The sequence below is a fragment of the Archocentrus centrarchus genome, unplaced genomic scaffold (assembly GCF_007364275.1).
Source record: "Archocentrus centrarchus isolate MPI-CPG fArcCen1 unplaced genomic scaffold, fArcCen1 scaffold_41_ctg1, whole genome shotgun sequence".
Classification (NCBI taxonomy): domain Eukaryota; kingdom Metazoa; phylum Chordata; class Actinopteri; order Cichliformes; family Cichlidae; genus Archocentrus; species Archocentrus centrarchus.
In genome coordinates this window covers 877,946-891,641 of record NW_022060267.1, presented here as the reverse complement: position 1 = coordinate 891,641, position 13,696 = coordinate 877,946, and the positions used below count along the sequence as shown (strand labels likewise).

Genomic DNA, 13,696 nt, shown 5'->3' with positions numbered 1-13,696 from the left:
TCACTCAGCTCTCTGCTGCTTGCACACAGTAACACATCGTGCAGACTGGTATTATGGTGGTGCAGAGGTCAGCACTACTGCCTCACAGCAAGAAGGTCCTGGCTTTGACCTTTCTGTGGACTTTGCATGTTCTCCTCGTGCCTGCGTGGGTTCTCTGGGTACTCCAGGTTCCTCCCATAGTCTGAATATAGATCTGTGCTACTCTGTCTCCACAGAGTGTTTACACAAGGTAAACAGGTTATGTGTTTGCACTCTGTGACCACAGGCAGAGCTGTCCCAGGTTAAAGCCCCTCTGTCACACATAGTCACTGCTCTGCAGTGTTGTTTGACCTCTGCAAAGGTCACAGACTCACAAACACAACCTCCTGGTGTGAACTGAAACAAACATCCAGTATGGCACAGTAAATATGGAGGGCGTTTTTATTGTGAAAGGCGCAAACAGGAAGAAGCCTTCCTCGCACATGCGCAAAACAGATCAGAGCGAGCCACTTCAGTGGAGTCAGGAATGGAGGAGAAGAAAAATCGGGATCTGCAGACCACCGAGCCCGGGAGCAGTAGCGCCGCGGCAGCGGACTGTGCACCCCCCCAGAGAAAGGTCAGAGGTCATGACTCCGTCAGAGCACGAAGGCAGAGGCTCAGAGCCGCTGAAGCTGAAGCTTCGCCGTGTAAACACCCTGGGCCTCCGCCTTCGTTTAAATCTGGGCCAGGGAAAGCGGACAATCACGGCGCATGCGCAGAGAGGACCGCTTCACGTTTAAGCTGAAGGCTTAGTCCCCGTTTACACCGGTAACGCTGTCGTTTTGCTGTCGTTTTCGTCCTGCCGTTCACACGGATGCGTTTCAGAAACGATCTGCGTCTACCGGAGACGAAGCGCTGAAAACGATGTAGTTCCCACTTTCTTTGCAAAGCTTATTTACACAACACGCGCATGCGCGAAGGGACTCAGCTGGATGCGCCGCAGAGATTTGTTCATTGTTTTCAAAACGGCCAGTGTGAGAGGCTCTGTGCGGACTGACTGAGGCTGCTGCTGCACACAGCAATCAATTATAAAACGGCAGAAACACAAGAAAAGATCGAAGCCTAACCCTGACCTATGGAGAGAAAACTGACTCACAATATCTGTGTCTGTAATACTGGATTTGTAATTTCTTGTAATTTGTAAATAACATTTTGTGCATAAGTTCAGGTGCTTGTAAATGTGTGTTCAAATACAAATATTAAGAAATTATGAATACAAAATAAAAGTACACACACAAATCTGATAATTAGGTTAGATCAGGTTAGAGGGCACCACGTTTTTTTGAGACACATTTCAGCTTTAGGAGAGCTCCCAGATTCTAGCGTACATGGTGCATTTATATGTATTTAGGTAATCTGCATGTAAATGTGGATTACCTAAATACATAATAAACGTTTTCCAGCATTCACACCTGAACCTCCCTCTTTTCCAAAACTGTCTTCATTTTGTTCATGGGGGGATTCCTAAAAATGATCAGTGAATGGGGTTCGAGCCTCCATGCTGGTGGCCATCATAAAAATATCTGAGCCAGGTGATAAATTTAGAGAGAGGTTTCATAGATCTGGAATGTCTTAAACTGTACTGACTAAACACTACGACTGGTGCACAGCTGGGTCATCTGAGTTTTATTCGGTTTCCGCTGAACTTATTTCACTCTATACTTGTGCCGAAGTACCAAAGACGATTTTCTGTGGAAGATGGGCTACCTCAGCACCCCTTAGTTATAACACATACACCTGCATCTACTGTCTAATATTCTAAGACTGCTTATATATATGCATTTGTGAGCTGTACAAATGTAATTACTTGGTTAAAAGAAACGACCACTAGGTGGTGCAATGCTTCTCTGGCTGGGAAAACAGAGGGGGCACGAAGGAAGAGTAGGAGACGGTTATGGTGGGGCATCACGGTGGTCTACCCTCAGAAGGAAGTGAAAGTTAAAACCTGCAGGCTTTGCTATCCGATTATAATATTATATTTTTAGATTATTTCAGATTGCGTTTTATGTGTCAAGGAGTTTGATACAGTTCTCCTTGCATTTCTCTGTTAGCTAGAACTCATCTTTATGTGAGCTAAGCTACTTTGAAGTCGGACACTTCATTGTGTACAGAGGCTGCAAAGACCCTGCAAGTCTAGTTAGAGCATCTAACCAAAACAGAAGCAGCATCAGGTGGTGAGAACACCAGGATGCAGCTGGATTTGACCTTTGACTCCTTCAAAGAGTTTGTTTTTGTCAAACACCACATGTAGCTGTTGTTAATCTGCTGCACTGATGCTGGAGTTTATTGGGAGTTTATTGTAGAATTTATTGAGTTTTAGAGTCCATATTTTTCTTTGTTTGTCCCTGTGTGACTCAAAGGAACATTAATACATGGCCTGTGAGAATTCAGGCTTTAGGACAAAGTAAAGGACATGATTTAAAAGGAAATTCATTTCAAAACAAATTATAATAGACCCAAATTTTTCATGGCTTTTTGCACACCTCTGAGTGCTGACCACACTCCTCTGACCCCGGTTTGGCTGGGCTTCACTTTTACTGATACCTTGAATGAGCCCAGGGATTTAAACTCATTTGACCACGCTGACTCTAAATGACCAGATTGATGAAAAACCCTTTCCAGTTACAGTAAGAACATTTTTAACTGTAATTAAGCACAACCTTACATCTCAGTTTTTCCCCATGATAAAGAAACGCTGTTTAAGTTATTTAAATTGCAGCAAGTAAATGTGTAAAATCACTGACAAACTTCTGGTAACTCGTTTCCCAAATTGCCCTGTTATTATGTAACAAAGTTTTTTTCCATCCATCCATCCATTCATTCACTTCCGCACATCCTGTTAAGGGTCGCGGGGGGGCTGGAGCCTATCCCAGCTGTCATAGGGCGAGAGGCAGGGTACACCCTGAACAAGTCGCCAGCCTGTTGCAGGGCCAACACAGAGGGACAGACGACCTTTCACACTCACATTCATGCTCTCAGTCACACCTATGGGCAATTTAGATTAGCCAATTAACCTAACCCCAGTAAGTGCATGTCTTTGGAATGTGGGAGGAAACCGGAGTACCCGGAGGAAACCCACGCAAGCACGGGGAGAACATGCAAACTCCACACAGAGAGAGGGAGAGGCCTGGGCCAAGGTGGAATCGAACCCAGGCCTTTCAGGTGTTATTCTAACTGTGAGGCAGCAGTGCTAACCACTGCGCCACCGTGCTGCCCCAAAGTTTTTCAAAGTTTCATCAAAGTTTTTTTCATCCCCACAAAATTTCATTTTTTATGAATTTATTCATATTGCTTTGGGCACATTGTAAAAACAGAAATTTCTATGCACGATTCAGTAAAAAAATGAAGTCTATATTATTTAATCTATTACTGTCTTATTTTGTTCTTATTTTGTTCTAGTATTAAGTTGTAAAATTTATGATAATTTAGCTTGAGATTCAAAATTTATACCCTCCATTGAGTTTCCAAAGACATCCAGTAAGTCAAATTTGAGACCTTTTTGAGGGCGAAGTCTGGCCCCCAAGCCTTATGTTTGACATTCCTGAACCAGCCATTTATTTTCACTCTTTTTGTCAATATTGGAAAAATAAAGATAAAGCAAATAAAATTAGCATTCCAAATGATAATTATTCCCTTTTTCCTAATTCTTCAGTGTTCTTTCAGTAACATTAATGTTTGTGATATATATAACCCCTGAGGAGCGAGTGCTGCTCTGCTGTTTTATCCCTGCTCACTGAACCAAATTCCCCAAATCCTGTGAGTTATGTGTGGTTTAAACACACGTCACATACACATTAAGCATGTTGCTTTTGATGGAGCGTTGAGCATTATTCTGATTTTTTCTCACTGAAGAATTCCAACAGTTCGAATTAAGGATGCTATTGAAATATTTACGACCTCCACTTTTCAAACTAACAACATTTTCCTGTCTGGACTAATTTGTGACACTTGGACAAGTTTCATAAACTTTGCTTAACAATCGATGTTACTAGTGGTGCCATTAGTGTTTTTATGAAATTCAATTCAATATTGTTGATGTATTTATTTAGCATCGAATCACAACAACCAGTCACCCCAAGACACTTTATGCTGTATGGTCAAACCCACCCGATAACAATAATAATGAAATTTAGCATAATGTAAAAGAACTGGCATCAGTCACATCCTGCTGCAAGTTCACAATAACCCTGGAGAACTTTGCTGATTTGAGATGATTTCAGTTTATTGTTTGCTGAAGCAAATCTGTTTCTCTTCCTTTCTCTCCACAGTTATCATGAACTGTTTCTATCATGCACCAAGGTTTTCTCTCTCTTTTTTGAAGAATCACAGGAACAATCTGAACATTTCTCAGCCCAGCTGGAGCAACTTTGGCTGACAGGTTTGACCCTGAACAGCAGCACAGAGGACAAATTTATGGCTGAAATTACAGATATTATTCTTGTCCCAGTTACTGACAGCAAAAAGAAAAGCTAATTGGATTTACTCTGTCCTACATCATATATTAACAATCTGCTTTCTATTTGTAAACTGACACAATCTGCAAATGTGTCATTTTTAAATCAGTACCCACATTTTATGTGATCTGATTCTAGTATTCTGGGCCACAATGAGGAAAAACTACAAAGAAAAAGAGTTAAATTTCCTTTTCAGTAAGAGTGGCTCTGACTATTTTTACTTCTATCTACTTTCTAGTTTGATTTTTTTCACTTGTATAAATTTATTGTATTTAAATTTAGACACCCTCTAGTGCAGTCTAGCAACAACACAAATAAATAAATAAAATTAAACTATCGTGCTTGTTGTATTGTTATGGACAAAATCTTTAATCGAAATGTGGAAACTTTCGTGGTCAGAGGTCATACAACACCGTCCCTTCTTGACCTTACATACTCTTAGCTCACTGCACAATTATGGTCTGTGGTCTTCTAGTTGAATTCATGGAATTTCTCTTCTTAGACTTTGTGCCAAATTATAGGACAGTCAGTCAGTCAGTCCTCACCACAGACTGCAACCAAAACAATAGTAGCAAAGTACCAGCGCTCATATTTTCTTTTTTTAGGGATTTTACTTTTTATTACAAAACTCTTTATCTCTTTACTCTTTATTTCTTCTCTTTATTCTTTACTCTATTGTCTGTTCTTCTTCACAGGGTCCTGCTTCTACAGTTCATTCTGAAAGGAAAGCTTCTAAACCCAAGTCAGTTGTTTTTATGTTAAAGAAAGAACTGAGGGAACTCTGAACCTGACTTCCCTGTTCTGAAGGCGTTGCTTTTACAATTTATTCTAAAACAAGGGGCTTCAGAACACAGTTTGCTTGCTTTTATATTTTTTGAGAATAAATTGAGGGGCCTCGAATGTGAATGTGAAATATCGGTCCCTCCAAACTGTAAAATGGTTGCTTTTATATCTCAAACCACACTGCCAGATAACCACCAGTTTGTTTATCAGAAAGGATTGCACACAACACATGGGATAGAAGTTCAATTAGCACTTTACTTAAGCCACATCACACACAGGGTACAGAGTACTCTGGTTCAGAAATGTCGGTGCAGCTCCACACAAGTCTGACCCCGCTCTCTATCTCAGTCCACTTTTTATACACAGACTTGGACACAGTTACACAGTTATTGAAATATGCAAGCATGTAGCAGCTTATCAGTTCCTTCTTCTGTGCCCTTCACTGTCGCCTGTTAACGGCCTCATCTGGATCCTGTAGACACAAACATCAGACCAAAACACACATTCTTTTCCAGTAAATCATCAGCATGTGATTATCCTGCCTCTCTGCTATGCAGTCTGATTTCTGTCTCCTGTGCAGTTATTTCAACACCTTCACCTTGTTGTTGAAGATTGATGCTGTGATATGCTACTTGATAATATAGTTCTATTTAAATTGTTATATTTATAGTATGTCTACTGTGCAGCTTATTTACACTCCTTCCTTCAAACTCTGATTACAGGATGTTCTATCACCAGTTTTACAAATAATTTATAGACCGTATAACTTTAAAATGTAGTAGACTGCCTGCCACAAACCACTTTGTCTTTTTCTGTAAATTAAAATCACGCACTCTGAAAGTGGCGCTCAGAAGAGAGTGTCCGCACCTTTGGATAAAATAAATGAATACTGTGTATCGCTGGTAAATCTACAGTGATTTTAAGGGCAGAAACTATCTTTGCAGACAGTAAGGTGCCGTTTACACGAGACCGTTTTCATTTTGAAACGGTGTCGTTTTGATGCGTTTCGGCCTTGCGTTTACACGACAACGGTGTCGTTTTGATGCGTTTCGCCCTTCTGTTTACACGACAACAGAGTGAAAACGATGTGTTTCAGAAACGGGGTCCAGAGTGGAGCGTTTCAGAAACGCACCGGCTTGCGTTTTCGTGTAAACACTTGAAACCGGGGTGATTTGAAAACGCTCGACTCGCACATGCGCACTATGGTTGCGACGGCCAGTTTTTGGCGCACGCGCAAACTGATAAACAGTACTCGTGGATTCACGAGTGCTTCTTATGCTTTTCCTGTGTTTTTACCGTTTTGTAATTCAGCGTTGTGTGCAGCAGCGATCCAACCTCATCATCTGTCCACACAAAACCTCTCACATTGGCCGTTTTGTAAGTAATGAACAATTTGCCGCACTACCTACTGTCACTCCACGCATGCGCGTCTTGCGTAAACAAACTGCAAAGAGAAAACCAACGCCAACTTGTGGCCTGGCATGGGAACTACATCGTTTTCATCGTTTCACATGTCCTCGTGTAAACGCGGATCGTTTCTGAAACGCCATCGTGTAAACGAAAGGCTGAAACGCATCAAAACGACACCGTTTCCAGTGAAAACGGCTTCGTGTAAACGGCACCTAAGAGAGCCCAGACTATCATTAGCATTACAGAGAATTCTTCTGTGGAAGGAACTCTCCCTCTCTCCCACCCCCACTGTGGACCGCTGTGGCTGGCTCACCGGATGGAAACAGCAATTTAAAGAGACAGCGTCACTACGTTGTAATAGGCATGCAGTTTAAGTATACCCATTAAGGCAGTGATTCGGTGAGCCCTCTTCGGAGGAAACAACAGAAAGTATAACAGTAAAAACAGTGCAGTTTGTATTTAACTGGCCACGTTTTTCCCATTTTAATGCTCGTTGATTTGCACTGTGATTTGCTCTGTGATTTGCTCTGTGATGCATATAACAGTGAAACGTTTTCACCTCTCAGTGATCAGGTGTGAAATAAAACACTTCCTGCAGCCAAGAAGCTCCGCCCACCCCCATCTCAATGTCTGTAGAAATTTCTGAGGGAACACGACTGCTAAAAGTCGGTCATTAAACTTTTGGATGCATTCAGGAAAACTCCGACACTTTGACACTCAGACCATCCTTGTTAACTTGGGGCAGTAATGAGAGCACGGACTCTACTCTGGAGAAACTCGCGGTTTCAACACCAAAAAATAAACCACCAAAAACTGAATGTCAACTTGGAAAATCTTAAATTTATGGAATTCATAAAGTGTTCTTTTGTTGGTGGTCTTTGAACGTCCCATTTTCCTGAAAGCACCATGAGCTTTGATGTCACTCACATCACCCAGACCGTTTCCCTGCCCCCACCTCCATAAAGTTAGCACTGGTCTAATCCACTTTAATTTGGTGCTCAGTGCTCCAAAATCTCTAATTTCTTTATATTTTACAGGAAACAGGTGCAGCCATTTATTGAAACATACATGAATGCAGTTTATAAGGTTCAAAATGGAGCCTGAAAGTCAGTATTTGGTATGACCTCCTTTATTCTTCAGCACAGTTTGAACTCTATGAGGCAGCTTTCTGTAATTTCTGAAGTCTTCAGGAACAGGTCATCCAAAGCTCTTCTTTGGATGTTTCTGCCTTTTGTTGCATTTGCTGTCAGGAAGCTCCCACACTGCTTCAGTAATGTTGAAGTCTGGGCTCTGGGGAGGCCAATCCATGACTGATAGTGTGTCGTTTTGATGTGTTTCGGCCTCCCGTTTACACGAGAATGGAGTGAAACCAATGCGTTTTCGAAATGGGGTCCAGAGTGGAGCGTTTCAGAAATGCACTGGCCTCCGTTCTCGTGTAAACGGTTGAAGACGGTGCATTTTGGAAATCGGGGTATTCGCACATGCGCACTATGGTTGTGACCACCACAGTTTTCCGCGCATGCGCTAATAGATGAACAACACTCATTAGGGTTAGCATTCAAGAGTGCTTCAGCAAACTTCGAGTAGCATGATTCACAGTCGATCTTAGCTTGTGTGTCGTTTTATTATTGAGTGTTGTGTGCAGCAGCAACCCAACCTCATCGTCAGTCCACAACGCCTCTCACACTGGCCATTTTGTAAATAATGAACAAATCCTTGCGGCGTATCCTACCAAGTCCCTCCACGCATGCGCATTTTGTGTAAACAAGCTTTGCCAAAAAAAAAACACCACCACCTTGTGGCCTGGCAATGGGAACTACATCTTTTCCTCATTTCAAGCGTCTTTGTGTAAACACAATGTTTCTGAAACGTCTCCGTGTAAACGACACCGTGTAAATGGGGCCTGAAAGTATTTGAAATGAAGGGGATGAGTCAGTGGGGGGGGCGACCCTGACAGAAGTGTGAATGACTCATTAGAAGGTCAGTATGAGGTGGTTACTCAGGCATTGGCAGAAACCAGCTGGTAAAATCAGCTGTAATTGGTCGATAGAGTACAGTCCTGCTTAAATCCGGCCATCATAATAATTATTATTGTAAGCTTATATAACAAAGACTATCTCAGGTGACACTGATATTTTTGTATTCATTTCATCATCTGGTTAATCTAATCACTGATGTGATTTATTATTTTGAAAAAAAAAAACAGAATAATGTGTTGATTCAGAGTCTGGATTTTATTGAAACACAGCAGAAGATAAATCTGATAAAAATCAACTTTTAACTTTATACTGACGTCAGTAATATTGAGAGTACCACGACAGACTGATGCATTCACATATTTTAATGCTTTTTATGGCCATGCAGTTGGAATACGGCTGAACTCCAAACATTTCTGTTTGGTTGTCAACAAAGTGAATTTGTCCTGGATTTGATTGTGAGCCTCCTGTCAATTGTGGTCATGTTATCCAGATTTCTTGAGATCCTAGTTTGAGACGGCTTTAAACAAGCACAAGATCTAATGCTCTATCTTTGTCTGTTTGTTATAGAAACATGGAGGTGAAGGGAAAACCAGATGTCATGACTGTGATCAATGTGGAGCAACCTATTCCACCTCTACTTATCTAAAAATCCACCAAAGAATCCATACCGGTGAGAAACCATACAGCTGCGAGCAGTGTGGGGCAGCTTTCACTCAGTTGAGTCATCTGAAAAAGCACCAACGTATTCACACTGGAGAGAGACCATACCAATGTGAGAAATGTGGGAAAACATTTGCAGTTTCTAGTACCTTGCAATTACATATACGCACCCACACAAGAGAGAAACCATACAGCTGTGATCAGTGTGGGTCTGTTTTCAGTCGCTTAAGTCAGCTGAATGATCACCACCGTGTTCATACTGGAGAGAAACCGTACTGCTGTGAGGAATGTGGAAAAACCTTCACAGACAAAAGTAGTCTTCGTTATCATAAACAGTCTCACACTGGTTTTAAACCGTACTGGTGTGAGGAATGTGGGAACAGTTTTACTCGTTTATCCTCCCTCAGAAAACATCAGCGACGTCATACTGGGGAAAAGCCGTACAGCTGTGACGTGTGTGGGAAAGCTTTTAGTCAGGCCTTTTCCCTGACATGTCACAGAAGACTTCATACTGGAGAGAAACCGTACTGGTGTGAGGAATGTGGAAAAAGATTTCGTGAAAGCAGGTCCTTAAGGTCACATCATCAGAAATGTCACAGCTGAAGAGAAACGTACAGGTGTGGTTAGTGGCAAACTGGGTCTCCCATGGCAAATTGGTCCTTGGTGAGGGGACAGAGCGATTTATCTTATCTTAGGTAAAGTAATGCAAACATTAAAGTCCAGAAAGACTGGATAAAGGTACAAGTCCAAAAGATATGAGCATGAAAAGCCATTATTTTTCCACGTTTCCTCCAGCGGGCCAGTTGAGAGCCAGTGTGTTTGGACTTCTGCTTAGAGGTGCCAAAAATTAATCCAGTTTTTCCAGTGGTGATATATCCAAGTCCTGAACTGATGGGTGGATGGTTGGATCACATAGTCTGTTGTGTCCTTGTTCAGTTCATGGCTGTGGTTCAGGTTGGTGATTGGATACCTGGCCCCTCAAAGTATGGGTATTATTTTTAATGTTTGTTCTAAATCAGACACAACACAGTACACTGCCATTGTTTTCTTCAGCTGTGATGATGTCAGTTGTGACGTCAGTGCTTTGCATGGCAGCGTGTCACCGCTTTAGCAAACTCCTCACAGTGGACCCGCCCATCAGCTCCAACGCCCGCCTCCTGCAGCAGCTCATCCACTGAAAACAGAGACACAGAAACCGTTTAACAACATTTTGGTGCAGCTGTAATTCTTGTGGAACTTTTACAATCCATTCCAGATGCACTTTTTCAGTTTGTGTCATACGCGGGGCTGTATGGCAAGCAGGATTGGACCCAATAGCAAGAGACGCGTGGGCACAGACTAAAACACAAAACCAGCTTTAATGCTGGAAGCTCTCCCATTAAACCAAAATACAAAATCCCAACACAGCATCTTGCCACAGCACCCTCCAGTGCATCATTAGAGCAGCTGAGAAGATCATCAGTGCCCTTGGTACATGCTGTGTGAGCTTCTCATTAAAGCAGAAAGAATCTGACTCTGGGCAACACAAACAAACTGTATGAAAAGTTGGTTCATGATGCTGCAGAGCTCTGTGTGTGTAGCTGCTGTGACACACACAGGCTTTTTCATTATAGACCAATCTGTGTGTAAAAGCAGACATTGTGCACCAGGAGTCTCTTCTTTTGAACACACTGCATTATGTTCAGCTTTGTGTATCCCAAACCTTACTATAAGGCAGGCACACAGTAGTGTGACATTTGTAAGGATGATTTAAAGAAATGAATAAAATACTCTCGACTCTCACCCTCTTTGTCCGTCAGTTTCTCTCCCAGGCCGGTGAGTTTGGCTCGCAGCTCAGAGGCCAGGATGAAGCCTTTGTGCTCCTTGTCGGCCATCCTCATGGCTTCCAGAATCTCCTGCTCTGGCAGCTCCTGCTGGAGCTGCCGGTGCATGATACTCAGGAAGGTGGAGAAGTCCAGCTCTCCTCCCCGGTCTGTCAGAGGGAAAACAATCTACATTTACTGGCACAGAAAAAAGGAAGGGCGGGGTGTAAATATCACACAGTGTATGTGAAATAAGTTGTTCAAACATTAACGCAATAAAATAAAGACTGTGACATTTGATTACCTTGTTTATACAGAGGTTTCCTCAGGCTTATTACAGTGTTTATTATCAGAAGGTAACACAAAACAAATATCACTTTTTTGTAAAAAAAAAAAAAAGTTTCAATGAAATAAAAAAAGACTCGTAAAAGTTTGGAAGAGTTCCAGGATTTTAGAAATCACAGGAAATCCGAATGTTTGGTCCCTCTGGACTGACACGCCTCTCTTTAATGGAAACTCAGGTTTATTATCATCTTACAATGCAACACATCATTTTCATCTTCACTTTTTCTTGATCTCAGGATATTAATCCATTCTTCTGTCTATATTCTACCACTTATCTCAGCCCCTTCTGTCAAACATGATCAAAATATCCACCTGTGGGTCCAGGTTATGGGGGTAGCTGTTGAATCAGAGATGCCCCCACCTCTCTTTCCCCAACCAGCTCCTCTGGTGAGGTGCTGAGAGCCATAATCTCCCCAGTGTGTCTGGGTCTGCTCCAGGGGCTTCAGTCTTTTGAGAACAATGTCAATAGCATCAAAACATCATTTCCATCTGCAGCAGCTCTCTCTTCTAGGATCTCCACGCCCTTCCATGAGTATATGGAAATGTGGAGGCATGTCCTACAACTTTTTTACAGGAATTGTTCCAAAGACGTGGAAAGATGAATGAAATGTGTCATTTTTATTGAAAACTGCAATTAAGTCTATTAAGGATTATTTGTCAAAGATAAAGGAAATAGTTTGATAAACACAAAAAGTCTAATATGAGGTGATAAATTCTTATTTTGCTGACTGAGTTGCTCAAGGGTTAAGTCAGAAACCCTGAAGATCTGAAGAAAGGCTAAATCAGCTTGAATAGATCAGCTGTATTAATGCTATGCTCAGCTGAAATGATCATGATGGCAAACTGTTGAATTTTAGCAGATTTGGTTATACGTTATTGCTGTATCACCTTTCAATCAAAAATGAAAGCATCTGAGAGGTGCTGCCACTTTAGCTGGCAGGACAGTTGGAAAAATCTACCTAAGCTGTGGCTCAGGAGGTGCCGCTGGACTTCAGAGGGGGTGGGGTTTGACCCGAGGCATCGCATCACTGTTATCAGCTCTTTGGCCTCGATCTTCCCCTTCTGCCGGCGGTCGTACAGAGAGAAACACTCCTTAAATTCTGCAGAGACATGAACGAGGTGTTTTTGTAGCCTTGTTATCAGCTGCATCTGCTCCACAAACACTTTAACACTGACCAAAACCCAAGAACGATGTGACCTACAATGTTCACACCACAGAGACACACAGTGGTCTGGAAAAGGTTTGGGCACCCCTGATAATTTCATGATTTTCCTTTATAAATCATTGGTTGTTGGGATCAGCAGTTTCAGTTAAATCTATCATATATCATATATCATTGTACATCCTGTATAATGACAATAAAGGCATTCTATTCTATTCTAGCAGATGAACACGGTAATATTTGAGGAGTCAAATGAAGTTTATAGGATTTACAGAAAGTGTGCAATAATTATTTAAACAAAATTAGGCAGGTGCATAAGTTTGGGCACCCCAACAGAAAAATGATTTAGTGCAAATATTTAGTGCAGAAATAACAGCCTCTAAATGCTTCCTATAGCTTCCAATGAGAGTCTGGATTCTGGCTGAAGGTATTTTGGACCATTCTTCTTTCCAAAATATCTCCAGTTCAGTCAGGTTTGATGGTTTCCGAGCATGGACAGCCCGCTTTAAATCACACTATTGCTGCTGAGAGCGGTGGAAACAATCTAAAACTGCCACTGAAGACGAGAAATGCCCCCACCCTTTCATTTTCTGGTGTTGTGTTTGCACATCAGGGATACAGTTCATCTCATAATGATTCATCCCATCTGACTGAGCTGTCAACACAAACCTCGGGGGGGGGGGCGAGTATAAAATAAACAGATCAAAGCTACAGCTGTGTGTATCCGTGTATGTCAGAGTAAACTCGATATGATAATTTTACAGAAACTGCTCTTCAAACCAACGCCTCAGAATACCTCCACACATTTTATCTGGGGACTGAAGAATCAGTGAATGGAGACACATTCTAATGTGATGGCACCTCATTAGCAGACGCAGACCCTCTATGTTTCATCACGTCAGAGGTCAGGGAGGTCAGCCAACTGCTGACTGAACTTGCTCAGCTTGAACTGGAACAAGTGCAGCTTTGTGCTGCAGCAGCCACACAGAAAACTCTGATTAGTTTCAGCGCTGCTGGCTGCAAAGAAATAATCTGATAAAAACACGTGAATCTATCTCGTGTGCTCAGATAGGCCATTACAG

General features: G+C 42.0%; 2 protein-coding genes across 2 annotated transcripts in view; one reads left to right on the top strand and one right to left on the bottom strand.

Moving 5' to 3' along the window:
* The window catches only part of LOC115776948 (NLR family CARD domain-containing protein 3-like), a 507,515-nt gene that overhangs the window by 360,039 nt on the left and 133,780 nt on the right, over nt 1-13,696 (bottom strand). The window lies entirely within an intron of this gene.
* The window catches only part of LOC115776963 (zinc finger protein 239-like), a 248,602-nt gene continuing 235,381 nt past the window's right edge, over nt 476-13,696 (top strand). The window contains exons 1-2 of the mRNA XM_030724771.1: nt 476-595; nt 9,212-9,841. Coding sequence (XP_030580631.1) covers nt 506-595; nt 9,212-9,841 — 720 coding nt within the window. The 5' untranslated portion in view covers nt 476-505. The remainder of the gene's footprint in view (nt 596-9,211; nt 9,842-13,696) is intronic.